Here is a 15,778-nt window from a genome sequence, read left to right as displayed (position 1 = left end):
TTTAAAAACAAAATTGTACTGACTTAAATTGTGTGTTGGATAGAACAAAATAAACAACAAACAATGCAATGAAATACTTGGTTAATGCTTTGTTTATTTTTCCAATACTCTTCATTAATATCAGTTATGTCTGCACACAAATCAAAATAATGTTTTTCAGAACAGAGATACATGTACATGTATGATCACTCTACATTAAGTGTCTTTGACAACTGTATGTTTAATAAACTCGGGCTCAAACTTCACACTCGACTGCTTCCCGAGGCCAGTGATTTTAGCCTATGGCCACTAAACTAATGATCAGATAAGTCCAGTGGTCTGTGTTTTTCAGTTGAGTGTAAGTCACTGTCATGACTGTGTAATAGTTTTCAATAGAAAGAAATTGTGTTCAGATGTGAGTCTGGTATTTTTACAAGAGACCGATCCATTAAGATCCCCGCCCCCACCCCCATTGCAAATTGACCAATCACAACCCTGATTGCGCAACCAAAAGTCTGACATGCGTGTGCGTATATTGGTGCGCGTTACATAGTTGTGTAGAATGGCAGTGGAGTCTCCTATGTTCTGGCTCACACGTGCACTGTGGGCGGAGTCTACTGGATCGGTGTATTGAGTATAAGAATATGCTAACCTTAAAACAAACGAGATCTTATAAAATGTTAAATTTGCATCGGGATAAAGAATATTTATTTTTGGTGTTTACACCTACACGAATGTGTGTAAGCACTGTATACTCCGGACTTTCCCCCTAATCCTGTGAAAAAATATCACAGGCATATTTACTCGGCTTGGATTCGAACCCACGACCCTTGCAATTCTAGAGCAGTGTCTTATTCAAAAATTAAATGAGATCTTCTTTAATATTTTGATTTCAAATAAAAAAACAATTTACAAGTTGAACATTGTATAGAGCTCTTTCTCATAAAGATTCTAGTCTAGTGAAGCCAAGGAATATGTTGGGGGGGGGTCTACCTATTATGTTAATACATTCTGTTTGGGTGTCAGTCAGAACCAACTGTGTGGCATACATGTATTAAATAAATTCAGTGTTAGCTTTGTTGCTCTTTCAACACGAATGAGTTCCCATAAAATCATAATCACAACATCTTATAACCTCAGGTGACTGTGGATAACACAACATCTACAAATTTGTGAGATGTAAAAAGCATTTTTGAGAGCTGTTTCTTTTTTTCTCCAGAAATGCATAAAAAAAAAAAAAAAACTCAAAAGGAAGCACAGTTAATTAATACATTTATTCATAATTTTATGATAATTTTTTTTAAGATTAACCAGCTACTGGCTGTACAATTAATGATGTAAAATGACTCCAATGTAAAATAAGACTTTTCTTTGCAAGGTCAAGCGGAACTTGTGTGTGTTGTGAATGTGTAAATTGATACATAAAGTATTCACTTCAGAATTGAGCAAAGACTAGCCCAACAGTTGGGCATGGCTTTAAGCATTTCGCGGACTGGTAATAACAGCGTCATTAAGCTGTCCTCTTTACTTTTTGACGATCTGTATGACGTCTTGCTGGCAGAGTGAATGCTGAAGACCAACTCGCTGTGGACTGTATTTGACACTGCTTCCCTGTAGGTCATAATGATCAGAAGACTTATTAATAAATACCTTGGACAGTGTACAGACTCTGGCAACTAGCAAATTGGTCCGAACAAATGTTGTAATTCTTATTATAAACAGAATTTTGACTAGTCATTGGGTGTTTTACTGGCATCTAGCCAGTACACCACTATTAATAGGAGAGCACTGGTATCATTTGACACAGTAGACAATTTTTACTTTTGAAAATTTTTGATTTTGTAAACTTGTGAAACACCAAGTGAATGTTCATCAGTACGTACTCTATGTTGACAACTTTTTGTTTCATTTCTACACTTTGTACATTACAACAATAATAATAATACACAGCTTTTATATAGTGCTTCACACTAAATGGTCTCGAAGCGTTTAACAAGAAAAATCAATACAAAATGCCAGGAATACAAATCTAATAAATTTATGAAGCATTAACATGTACAGCAGCAGAAACAATTGAGGACTAATTGAATAAATGGGTTTGCAGCAGAGATTTAACTGAATTTCAGTCTTGTCAGTTTTGATGTAGTTTGGTAATGCCTTTTCCCACAAAATATTCCATCGGAAAGCTGCAGCCCATACTTGTTAAACTTTTACAGAATGACTTACCCAAACAAGAGCATACTTGAAGTTGCTTACTAGTGTTCTATGAATGGCATGGCACTGTAGGTAAACAACATAAATACCAACAGCATTAGAAAAACAGGTGGATTTCCTGATAAATGGGGAAGACATTTAGCATAAGCAAGCCCAAAACAATATGCCCTATGCTTCGGCTGTAGTGCCTTCTGCATCAAGGCTCCAGTACAAACCTACATTTTCCCTATAGAAGTGCGAAAAAAAAAGTATTCTGCACTAATGTCCAAAATGAAAGCCAAGTACCTGGATCTCACTAGACAAAAAGGTCAAATTTTACTCATGCGCGCATACGTCCAAAATGTAAGTTTACCAGCGACTAACTACACTACTAGTTTCATTTTGTTGGTCGATGCTGCAGGGCTCGCATAGGTGGTGTGGCGTGGGTTTTTTAGGGCAAAAGTAATGTCATTAGTGCGGGGTGCTATTGCTGTGCCCCTTCAAGAGCAAAGTTCAAGGCCTATGTTAGGGTTAAAGAGTGCATTCATCCCAAGGCAAATAAACTATTCAAAATTTAAGTTAGCAATTATATTCTCACCACATGCTCAACGGTGCAGCCTCTCCTCATAATGATGCCGCCCTCAAAATCAGGTCGCTCTGCATGAAAAAAAAAATCAAAGTCAAGAGAATGAGAAGTTACAACGATAGATGTTGATAAAAAAAGGAGTGCATCTTTCTGAGTCCTCTTCTTTACCATCCAAATCATCAGTGTTGTAGCTATAGCAATTTTAGTGGTAGGCTTTAAATCTAAGTAAGCTTTAAATTAAGTATATCAAGGGGCGAGTGGTTCAACAAAATTATTCATGTTTAGATACTGGGGACATCATTGCTGATGTGCAATCTGGGGGAAATATGTGCTGAGCAGCACAGTGTATTTTGCTGAGAGTGCTGGGTGAAATTGGTGTGTTTTGGACATGCCCGACCCGGTACTGCCCACCAAGGGTACAACACTGATATCTCACCTCCACGCCTCTTCGTGTAGATACAGATCAGCCCGAGGTAGTCCCACACTGTCTCCAAGAGGAAGTCTAGATTGAGCTTCAGCTCGCAGCTGAGTACGAGGCTGTTGGGTTGACGAGCAATACGATCTATCTCCTCAATAGATGTCTGATCAATCTTGTTGTATACCTACATGTAATTAGAAGCGTAGGGAGGAGGGGGATCAATGTTAGTTACAATTGGCTAATTGAACAGATTTTTCTTTTGGAGGAGTGGGGTTAAAATCACTGACTGCAATCATGAATTACCAGAAGTTGGAAAGTTACACTCGCTTCAGACAGGCGTGCCAGAGTCTAGCAGAACCAAAGAGATTACTGGAGCAACTTTAGGTCGAGCTATAAAATAAATGTTTGTTTAAGACTGGAGACAGGTATTCTTATCATAACATTTACATTAGATGCATCTCATGACAAGGTCATATCTAAAACCAAATCTTTTCATGTACTTAAATCAGAATTTAGTTTGGCGCGACTCCGGTTCGCCTCTCTGAAACAGGTGTAATATGCATCATTTATGAATGCACTTTGCATTTGTACTGAAGAAGTGTAACAGTTGTAACTTTCTTTAATGCTCTGTATCAGATACTCACATAAAGACAAGGCAGATGTATTCTATTGGCTGATATTACATCTATGAACTCATCTGCAGTGCAGTCATCTCTGAACAATACCTCAGCGTTGAAAATCTCTGAGAAGGGCACTAAGGAATGATAACCACATTTATCAAACAATTCGGCAATTCTAATCAATGACCTGATAAATCCTGCATCATACCCCCTAAACCCGTTGCATACCCTTACATGCGCAAAAGTATAGTTGCGTAGCAACTTTGTAAGTTGTATTAACAAACATGGTGTTTCGGTATCAGGTAAACAAGCCAGTTCCTGCATTGAAATTTCATTTATGTGTTCTCCTTGTTTTGTTTCCACAGTCGGGATAAAAGTGTTTTATGGTATGATAAAAACATTATTAGGTTCGGTTTAGGGTGTGATATGGACTACTCTAGTATCGGAGTCTGTACTATGATCATATGACATTAACCCTTCCCCAACGCACCCCATACCCAACAACCATTTCTTGTGTTTGATACATAGTAATTTGCAAAGGATACTATACTCGTGAAGAATCAACTGGATAAGTTTCTCGTTGCACTTAGTGAGCGTCAACGTCGAGTTAAATGATAGCCCACCGGCTTTTTTAACCTGCAAATACAAAATGATCAAAAGGTTACACCAACACCAAGGCGCAAGTCCACTGTAAGCGCCAATGCACAAAATCAACCAGAAAGCAGCTCTGTAAAATTTGCACCAAGATATGTGTTTAAGAGTAATTGGATTGTGGTTTGTAGCTCATCAATAACATCCTTGGAATGTCAGAGGTACTACAAATCTTACCTTGTAATATATATTCGGTTTAGGTTTATTCAGTCTCAGACCAACACTTTCCAACTCTTTTGTTAACAGTTCTCTGATGAAAAAAAATGGAGAGATACATTTTTATGTAAACCTTTCAATAAGGGACACTTGAAAATGCATGGGGGGAAAACAATCAAGATGTAATGAAAATACTAAGCAAAATAATAATAACATAGAAATGTATAAACATCACAAGATTATATACAGCAAAAATGCTCACATTCATTGAGGGAAGTTCTGAAAAAGTGACGCACCAAGCAATGTGCTCACAACACCCTCCCACAAATTGTTAACCTTTAATTACTTTTTACATAATTATTTTATCTCTTAATAACATCATCAAGCTATTATGAATATTCATAAAGTTACCTTTGAACATCCCCCTTATTTGCATCCAGCATCATGACAACCAGATCGGCCGTCCTAGCAACCGCGATGACCTGTCTACCTCTACCCTTTCCTTTGGACAAGAAAAGCAAACAAAATAGTTCATGTCATGGCCGAGCGTTCAAGCACACTGGACTCAACTCTGGTGTTTCTGATCAGCAGAGTGCAATTCAAGTGTCGATCTTTTACAGACAATGGACACCTTTGGTAATTGTCAAAGACCAGTCTTCTCACTTGGTGTATCTCAACATAAAATAACAAACCTGTGAAAATTTGAACTCAATTGGTCGCCAAAGTTGCAAGATACTAATGGATGAAAAAAACACCCACAAAAAGTTGTGTGCTTTAGGATGCTTGATTTCAGGACCTCAAAATCTAATTCTGAGGTCTTGAAATCAATTACAAATACTTTAGTGGAAAGTTACTTCTTTCTCAAAAACTACGCTACTTCAGTGGGAGCCGTTTCTCACATTATTTTACACTATCAACAGCTCCCAACTGCTTGTTACAAAGTAAGTTTTTATGCTAACAATTATTTTGAGTAACCAATAGCGTCCAGTGCCTTTAACCGCTATTGCTTTTTAGTCCGTTGGACGGGATGTTAAAGAACCATGTTCACTTTATCGCTTATAGAGCAGGTTTGATTCCAGAACAAAACAAAACAAAAAGTATTTCACCACAACGTGCCTTACCTTGTGAAGCTCCCTCTATGATTCCAGGCAGATCAAGGAGTTGAATGTTGGCTCCGTTGTACTGGGTCAAGGCAATAAAAACAATCAAAAACACTTGGTAGTCAATAATTAGGCTTCAGTGCGCACAAAACTTGCTAATCCTTAATATTTCACTGTGCAAAATTACTTGACCAAATCGTTCCCTGAAATGTGAGATAAACTATAGGCCTGATACTTCACATAGGCAATGAAGGCGAAAGCCTTGATGCCCCCTGGTTATCTCCTTTGTTCCCCTGAAATGCTCCAGTAGAAATTTACAATCTCCTCAAAGGGTGCCCTTTACAAAAGAAAATAATGCTTTGGTGCCCTTGCCCTTTCAAAACCAATGCATACAGGCCTGCCCTGGTCATCGCCTTGTGCCCTTGAAATACTCCAGAAGAAGTTTACAATTCCCTCTAAGGGTGCCCATCACCAAGGGGAAAATGCCTTGGTGACCTTGCCCTTTAAAAATTGAAGGAAATACAGGCCTGAAACTCACATCAATGACCCCAGGTATACAGGTCAGCGTGGTGAAAGCATAGGATGCCGACTCGCTGTGCGTCTTTGTGAGGGTGTTCAGAAGTGTAGACTGTTGTAGAGAGATCAAAGACAACAATTAATCAAGTGTTAAAAACTGCATCCAAACTGATATCAATTCGGTTGACAAACATTTCTATTTAGGAGTTACAGTAAAAGACTTGAATGTCAAGACCAAATAAAGAAACGATATGATCATATACAGCCAACGGAGTACCGACTTTCCTCGTGATCTTCACCTGAGATCTGCCTTTTAGTCCATAATCAACTTCGACCTTGCATTCATATCACATGGCATTCATGGTTCTGGAGATTTACAGTTAAATCTGACATACTTGCGTAAACATATAAAGCCAGGTTAAGACAGGGGACCAGTCTATAACACACTAAATACACACTACATGTATTTACCTTTCCTACTGATGGAAAACCAATAAGAGCCACACGAGCATCTCCTGATTTCATCACATCGAACCCCTCACCCTAAAGTTGAAAAAATTAAAACCAAAAAGTATCATATCAGGAAGAATTATTTGAAGACAAAGGTTTAATCCATATTTTCTCTCAATTTAGATAAAATATTTTTAGTCACAGATTAAAAGCCAATTTCATTGAACATCATCATCTTCCTATACTGTGCAGAAACCTCCTCTGGAGTATACTCCCATAAATATTTCAATCAAATTTAGGTCGCAAAAACATCTATGAAAAGAGAAACTAAAATGGGCTTGAAAGGAAGTTTCACTTAGTCCTGTTGGTTCAAGGGAATCAAGTCTCTTACCTTTGCCCCGCTTTTTGTTGTAGGTTCCAAGAGTTGTGACCTATACTTTGCAAGTTTAGCCTTCAGTAGCCCAAGATGGTATTCAGTGGCTTGGGTGAAAACAAAAATAACAATACAAACATAATTATAACTAGAGGTTAAGAGGGGTTTCGATTTATGAATACAGATTAAAAAAAACCAAGACATTTAAAAAAGTATTTTTGAACAATTTTGTTGGCCATTTTTTTGGCCTGAATAATTGTTTTACATTATTATCTCAGGTTGTGGTGAAGGATGCTAAATAATTGATAACCCTCTGAGCGCTGAGAAATCTGAGAAATATCAACGGTCAGCTTGTATACAAGTAGGACCCTCTTGTTCCAGAGAACTAAAATGAAGCAAGAGGGCGCTGTATCTGCCACCTTTAGATGATAAACCAAGAATGGTGGATCAAAGGTCAGAACATACCGCATAGCACTCTATACATTGTCGTGAGAGATGACCATAGTGCTACATACAGTGTCTTTCACGCGTGATCACACACAGAGCTTCTGAATCATCTTCAAACTGTTGAAAAAATTGTATTTTAACTGTAAAAAAATGTGTTTTTTACCCCGATTTAGAAATGAACGGAAATATTCGCCATGTTGTCGTTCGACGTACTTGGACGATTCTATTACACTGCAGGGGGCAGGGAAAATTTCTGAGGGCCGAGTTGTACTTTTTTAAAGTTTTGGTTTGAACTTTGAGCTGCCTTTTTATTCTTTTTTAGTAAGTAACTAAGCCGCCACTCTGGAATTCGAAGTTAAAATGGGAGGTTTAAATATAATATTTGTTAAACTCCATGAGATGCACAAAAAATGGTAATAATCATCTGGCATATTTAATCACCCCTGCGGTGTAATGGAATCGTCCAAGTCTGTCAAAAGACAACATGGCGGATACTTCCGTTCGTTACTTAATTTGGGGTAAAAAACACCTTTTTTACAGTTAAAAATACAATTTATTCAAGAGTTTGAAGGTGATTTGGGTGCATATGACTCTTGTGCATATATTTAACGGTTGACTTACGTTCAAATGTTCTGTTAAAGTGCACTTGAGGGGTCTTGAGTTGTTGGTATTTAATGGGACCCCATATTTATATCAAAACGATGGAAGTTTGCTTTTTAATTTTTAACACAACTAGTTTGATGATATTTTCATGTAAAACATGCATAGGTTTCTCTATTCGAAAGATCATCGCACTTCCTGATTTGATGTTTTTAGCCCCACTTTATTTTTGAATTGACACCTGTCATGCTTGTGCTCGTGTCGGCCATAAAAACCAAAGGCTAGCTAAGCTGCAAATGCTAGCTGATTCAGCTATCCGTGGCCACATCCCACACAAGTGGGGATATTCCTGATTCTGAGGGGCTGCCCTCCTAGCCCCTCAAGGAGCGGAGAGAGTTAATCATATTGACGTTATTTCACATCCATATGAGTAAAGCATAATAGGCCCTACACATCCCATTTTGTCATGTTGTAGGGAGTCCGGCAAAATTTGCCTTTTTTCACATAACCTCAACAAGTTTTATACCATTGGAAAGAGGACGACGAAAGCAAATCAATGGTGTTTATTTTATTTCAATAGCTTGTATAATGGAGAAGCTATGCTCATTTAAACATGGCAAAGTGCGTTTTGAGTCTGTCAATTTCTTACTGATTAAAAGAGTGTGGAAACTGCTCCTGATTTATTCATTAGAGCATACCAGACATAATAAATTTGACAAAATTGATCTCGGTATTCACATCAATGGGAAAATAGGTGATAATTGTGTCTCGTTTACATTTTTTAAAGCCTAATTATGTATTTAAAAAAAGGTAAACAAATTCAAATACATGAAGCGTGAATATATCTCTTTTTTCCCATTTCAGGTACTCAAGTCTTGAAGATTCAAGCAAGTCAGTTTCTAAGACATAAGCTGCACAATTGACCGCTACCTTGGCCTTTGAAAACTGCACTTTATGCCAATAAACAAATGCTAATAAAGAAATATGGGAATTTGTGTGGTAATTTTTTGTGTAAAAATAGTTACCAAGTATTTTATTAAAAATAGTATCAATTCATTAGAGTAATTTTGTTTACTTCTCTGTTTATTATGACTCAAATTTTAAGCCCTTTTTTTCATTTTGGAAAGTTAAAATAAACATTGCCAAATAATGTCTTCAAATTCCGCACAAAAAACTTATTATTATTATTATTATTATTTTTTTTTCTTCTTTTTTTTCCTTCTATCTTATTAAACAAATAGTAACAAAAGTTAAGTTTAAAACATGTATGTAACCTCGAACAATGGAATGAAGATAAAAAAGGCCATCAGAACGTAATTTGTTTTAACCCTCTCCGATTCTGAATTATTAAAACCAAAAAATCTCGGGGCGGACGTCGCCGCCCGTTGTTTCTTATTCGGTCTGGTTGTGTATCAGCGAATTGCGCAATCTTTCAAAGACTGGTGTCCACACTCACGCGGCAACGCTTGCTGATAAGGCATTTTTAAGTCAGGGGACACGACCATTGAAATGGCAATTTGCGCAGACACGGTGTGTCGGATAATCTTGGTTGGATCCGGAAATCAGAGAAACGGTGCGCCCGCTACGTTCATTCATCACGAGCGTGTACAGTTTTTGCCGTGCGTGCATAGATCGAACGTTGGCTGTGTGTGATCGCGCAACACCAATGGTCTTGGAACCAAGACTATGTGTCTGAGTACGCAGACTGCCGCACTGTGTTCAACCATCGACCCGATTTCGATGGTTTTTTTTGAAGAACCTTCTCTATAAATTTTCTTTTCGCTTGTTTGCGATAGTTAATAAAACAAAAAAAAGTGCATAGACACCCAGTTCAGAGTATAATCTTTCAAATAGAGTTCTGTCAAAGAACTGTAATGACCTATAAATATGACATTTTGAAGCATTTTCAGGAGAAAAATCGACATAATATGTCCGTATTTCATGTGTTTTTATTTTTATTTACACATACATGTGTGAATTATTTCAAAATAGTACCGTTGGAAAGCTGAAAAAATTCTACATCATGTACTTTGGTTTCTCACATTATCTCGAAAGACAGAGCACCCTCCAGTATTCTTGAAAATATACTTCTTGTGGCAGTCGGCAAAATGGACGTTCAGAAATTTAGACGCGTCAATATCTGGTCCCAAAAACGCAAAGGTATACTTAATTTTTCACAATTTTACTGCAGCTTTTTCCAAGATATTTTGTTTTCTATGGATTCATTTATCTTTATTCTTCTGAAAAACTGAATCCTTGTTTGATTTGGACAAGGTTAACGTTATCAATTGGCGAGTTATTCACAGCTACTTTTCACACACAAACAGATACGTTTTACAAAACTGCCATTTTGACAGACTCGCTACATGTTGACCTTTTTTATACATTTTCACGAAACTGATGCAGTGTTACTTTTAATGCTCCACAAAACGAATACCTTTGATTTCATAGACTCAGAGTCAGAGAAAACAAAAACCTACCCTTGTTTTTTTGAGTACGGCCAATCTCCCGCTCTATTTCCCCGATCTTCTCTAAAATCCCCATGTTTATCCGTAATTTGAGACCAATTTATCACTAAGAATTTACACACATGCCGCTTGGCCTCCAGCAGGTGCACAGTGCAGTCATTGATAAGCAATCCGACTTGACTATCTTGAGCACATGAGGGCGGTACAGCAGAATGGAACCTCCTCCCAGCTGCTGTGAGAGAAGCTCCCTCACCTGATACATTCACAAAAAGCCTACACAACTTAAACCTGTTAAATATAAAAAGTAGAGCGCATTATAATATAAATTAAGGTCCCCAGCACCTCACACCTGCTACCTATACATCCCTACAGTGTAAGATTGATTGCAGTATCGATCCAGATCCAGATGTATGTAACACCATGGGCCTAAAGTTTCCCCTGTGAAGGTGCACGCAAAACTTACTGTAGTGTAGGAACCCAACAAGTGCGCCCTCCGTTTCATTAATATTGTCTACTATATGGAATGTACCATATGGTACCATAAAGACTGCATCAACATGAACAACGAAATTAATGCTCTTGAGAGCCATTCTTCATACATATACATATGGATCTGCTGTGGATGTGGTCTGCCCAACTTCGCATCTTCCCTGTTTGACAGCCTGCAAAGCATAACAACTTCAAATTTGTTCGACACATTAAATACGAACACCTCCGGACTCAGCTTGTCAGATCAAGAATACTTCCAACCACCTTCGAGCTCAAGTCCAAAATTGAACACCAACACTAATCCAAGAGTCAAGAGACACAACCAGAAATCCCCAAAAATACCCCTTAGAAGATCTTGAATGTGAATTGCCAAAGTGTTCGATCTAAACTTGATGGCTTCCAAGTCTTGCTGGAATTAAAACTGAAGATCCTGATATAGCCGTCGGGACCGAATTATGGTTAAATACCACCATCACCGATGGCGAAATATTCCCTTCAAAATACCAGGTATTCAGGGAAGACAGAGACGGCGAGAGATGGAGGAGTTTTTCTAGCTATCAAAAATACTCTCATTGCCAGCGAAAGAAGTAAACTTAGAGCCCGACTGTGATGAGGCAATTGGCTAGCATTCGGATCCAGGGCGTAGCACCAATGTTCATTGTGGCTTGCTATCGCTCTCCGACAGCTCTGTGCACAAAACTCCCACAGTGGAGGTTGTTGAAATCGTTTCTGAGCAAACCCGCCTACTTGAGCTTTTTGCCATCAAGAAGTGTGCAAGTCGCTCTAAACCTTTAAAAAATGGACGCAGGAACATGCCAGGATGACTAAGGTACAAACTGCATCTCCCTAGCATTTTTTGTTCCAGAGTTATTCCAGTGCGTTGCTGATAGTTTTTAATTGTCCGGGGGTGGATTTCACAAAGAGTTAGGACTAGTCTTATCTCGAGTTAGGACCAGTTACTCGTCCTAACTTAGGACTATCCATGCAATTTGTATATCTCCTAGGACTAGTCCTAAGTTAGGACTAGTCTTAACTCTTTGTGAAATCGACCCCGGGCCTATTTTTTGAATGACCCCCTTATTGTTGGTTGGAATCCTGACTGCGCCGTGTCTTTGTATACGTTGTATACACGCACAGTGTACGTCAATTTCTAATGGGTGCCTGCTCGCGCCGTCGCATCTGGCCCCGCCTTAAAAATCGTCAAGCATTAAGTTTTGTACGAGAGGAAAGCCCTAGAACATGGCAATCCTGTGGTGGTAAAACTTTGGAGATTGAGCATGATACTGGGATCGAAATTACCCGTTGTACATTTTTTTTTCTCTCCGACAGCTCTGTTCACAAAACTCCAATAGTTGAGGTTGTTGAAATCGTTTCTGAGCAACCCCGCCTTCTTGAGCTTTTTTTCTATCAAGAAGTGTGCAAGTCGCCCTAAACCATTAAAAAATGGACGCAGGAACATGCCAGGATGACTACGGTGCAAACTGCATCTCCCAAGCATTTTTTGTTCCAGAGTTATTCCAGAGCGTTTCTGAAAGTTTTTAATTGCCCAGGCCTATTTTTTGAATGACCCCCTTATTGTTGGTTGAAATCCTGACTGCGCCGTATCTTTGTATACGTTTTATATACGCACAGTGTACGTCAATTTCTAATGGGTGCCTGCTAACGCCGTCGCATCTGGCCCCGCCTTAAAAATCGCCAGAGCATAAAGTTTTGTATGAGAGGAAAGCCCTAAATTTGTGAAGATTGAGCATGATACTGGGATCGAATTTACCCGTTGTACTTTTTTTGTTTTTCTCTCCGACAGCTCTGTGCACAAAACTCCCACAGTGGAGGTTGTTGAAATCGTTTCTGAGCAACACCGAGGAAAGCCCTTGGACATGGCAATCCGGTAGTGGTGGATTTTTGAAGGTTAGCATGAGCAACCCCGCAATACGAAGGCTGGTCAGTTTTTGTAGTAAATCTCGTAGGTAACTCTTGTCTTCTTTGTGTATAGAATAGTATCCTTCTTGTTTAAAGATCAAAAAGGGAGCCATTGATATTAAAATTCGCAATGGTTAAATTATTAGTTTTGGGAAACTTGATAAAAAAAAAAACATGACTCTTGTCTGTTTGTGTACAAAGGAACAATTTCATGTCGACAACAAATATAAACTTTTGATGATGACGAAAACACGCAGTGATTGCTGAAAAACTAAATTTACTTCAGGTGGAACCGTTTTTCACATTTTGTTATACTATCAACAGTTCGTTACCAAGTAAGTTTTTGTGCTAACAACTATTTTGAGTAATAACTTATAGTGTCCAGTGTCTTTAAACGTTTTCTCCCCATTTACAATGCCGCGCCGCTTTAGTATGTGGAATAGACCGATTGCGCTATATCAATGTTCACATGTGATCTATAGTGGGTATAGAAAGTTAAATCTACACAATAAAGACATACATAACCATTTTACCTGAAAACGAAGCCCTTGTTCAAAAGTTGAATGTTGTGATATTGATTTAAATCACAATTTGCTGTTTGATATTTCACTGAGTTTTCTACTACATAAAAATGATAATTTTGAGAGTATTGTTAGACTACGAATGTTACTGAGGTTTGAGTAAGCTCATGCGCCGTGGACTTTGCGCCGTGCACATACAGACTACATCGTGTGAACGTTCTCGTGGAATTTCCTAGCTGTTGGTCTGTTGGTTCAAACCATTAATGGCCTTGTTCAGCCACGGGTAAGGTCGTAAATACTCTCCAGTGATTTCGAGAATTTAGGGTTTGTTGAACACACAATTGTTACAGTAATCATGCCATCCTAACGCACGTTTACATGCAGTACGCCGTGTTTGTTTACATCTAATACCAACTATAGGTCACGTGACAGACAGAGCGCAATCGGTCTATTGTCTCTCTTACAGAAACATTACAGAACTGTTTTTTTTGCTAACAAAACAGTTGATGGCTGTGTAAGCACTTTATGTAATCCATCATATACATAAACTAACAAACCTGTAGAAGTTTGAGATCGATCGGCCAACTGGGTCACGAGAGAAAAGTTAAAAACCGATTACAAATTTTGCATTGCATCGATGCCAAAATAAAAAGGAATAAAACGCTCACTGAGCGGTAAACTCAAAACGCTAAGTTAGATTATGTATTTCTCATTAAATATGACATTTCAGACAGATATGTTTCAATGGATATTTTCAACTATCATCATCATCATTAGACCGTGTAAGTTTTATGTGAATCTGTGATCATCACTATTTTTGTTTCTTACCAATTCTATAACGTTCCTTTAAAGCTCGACACTTGCCAAAAGCCATAAATGAAGAGTACGTTAAAGGAACACGTTTCCTTAGATCGGCCGAGGTGGTCTTTGAAAAGCGTTTGTAACCTTTTTTTTTGTTATAAAAATGCATATGGGTGAAAAGATGTTGTAAAAGTAGAATATAATGATCCCCACACTTACACGCTCGGCCATTTATGGGAGTCAAAGTTGTGACTCCCATAAATGGCCGACCGTGTTATTTCGCAGAGTAAAAGGAAAACCACGCAATTTCGAGGCAAACTTGTGTAGATCATTGTATTCTACTTTTAAGACATCTTTCCAACCATATGTATTTTATAAAAAAAACGGTCACAAACGCTTTAAAGACCAACTCGTCCGATCCAAGGCAACGTGTTCCTTTAACCAAATGCTTGTGGTTTGTTACTATGATAAGGGGCGTTACAATGCGTACTTCGCAATATATTTTGAGACGTGGTCTGTAATTCTTATTTCTTTATTTCTTTAGTAGCATCGAATGTTTTAGGGTCAAGTGTGTTCGTCACGAGTTTTACAAACACGTTGGCAAAAACGAAACAGCGACTGCACTGAGATACAAGATACATATTGCCTTTGTTTGATAATTTCAAAAATTAACAATAATAATAATATTGTTTACATTGTTCAATGGAATGATGTGCTCTAAATGCTATCAATTGTAAATGTAACCTGAAAATAAATTCTGCATGTTGATTTTCTGAATCCCTACTGAGCTAGTAGTAAATAGGTTATATTTTTCTTTTTGTAAACACTGACATTATTTGTAGCTAGTCTTGTGTTTAAAGAACTTTGGTCATCAAGTTGTTAAGTGACGCATTGCTTTATCACCGCTTGTCACATAATCGGTGCAGCGAATTGTGCACTAAGTTCAAGCGTATTTCAAAGGTTAGCGGGGAAATTCGGCTTGTGTGTGTGCGTGCTCCACGTTTAATACTTGGAATCCTGTGCTTAAAATTCGTTGCTTGCAGTGCAAGCGGTGAATGGTAATCGCAAGCGCGAAATTCAACCGTAAGCAGAGCCATGAAAGAGGGCCCGGATGTTCATTGTGCAAAGTGACACTGCTTTTTAATGCGAACTCCATAAGCTCAAGTATCACGTACATGTTTGGATACTGCCTAGTGGTGGGACACAATTAATAAATAAAAACAACGGTTAAAAATATTTTTGAGAATATGCTTGTAGAAAGTGTTTCGGATAAGTACACATTTTTTTTATGAGCTTATGTTTTTATTCTGATAAGGAAACATTGAACTTAAAAAAAAATGTTTCAGACACAACATGCCGAAGCCAAAGTTTAGATGAAATCGGAAGAGTAGGCTAAAACTGTCAAAACACGACATAATAAATAGCTGTTTTTTATCATAACTCAATTATCTGTAAAACCAAATTTATATTAGTCTAGAAACTTTGTTTTT

At 38.0% G+C, this 15,778-nt stretch overlaps 1 protein-coding gene across 1 annotated transcript; it reads right to left on the bottom strand.

Annotated features, from left to right (window-relative positions):
• Positions 1-664: 664 nt before the first annotated feature.
• Positions 665-10,707, bottom strand: LOC139943880 (developmentally-regulated GTP-binding protein 2-like). The gene is made up of 13 exons (XM_071940756.1): positions 10,570-10,707; positions 7,061-7,149; positions 6,691-6,762; positions 6,242-6,331; positions 5,725-5,785; positions 5,015-5,105; positions 4,625-4,697; positions 4,342-4,432; positions 3,821-3,918; positions 3,195-3,360; positions 2,771-2,829; positions 2,206-2,259; positions 665-1,590 (listed from the first exon to the last, which is right to left on the bottom strand). Exons 1-13 carry the CDS (start codon positions 10,631-10,633, stop codon positions 1,504-1,506), a joined length of 1,095 nt encoding a protein of 364 aa, XP_071796857.1. The 5' UTR covers positions 10,634-10,707; the 3' UTR covers positions 665-1,503.
• Positions 10,708-15,778: the final 5,071 nt, after the last annotated feature.

Source organism: Asterias amurensis, chromosome 11 (genome assembly GCF_032118995.1).
Source record: "Asterias amurensis chromosome 11, ASM3211899v1".
NCBI classification, from domain to species: Eukaryota; Metazoa; Echinodermata; class Asteroidea; order Forcipulatida; family Asteriidae; genus Asterias; species Asterias amurensis.
Note: the sequence above shows the minus strand (reverse complement) of the source record. Positions and strands in the feature narration are given on the sequence as shown.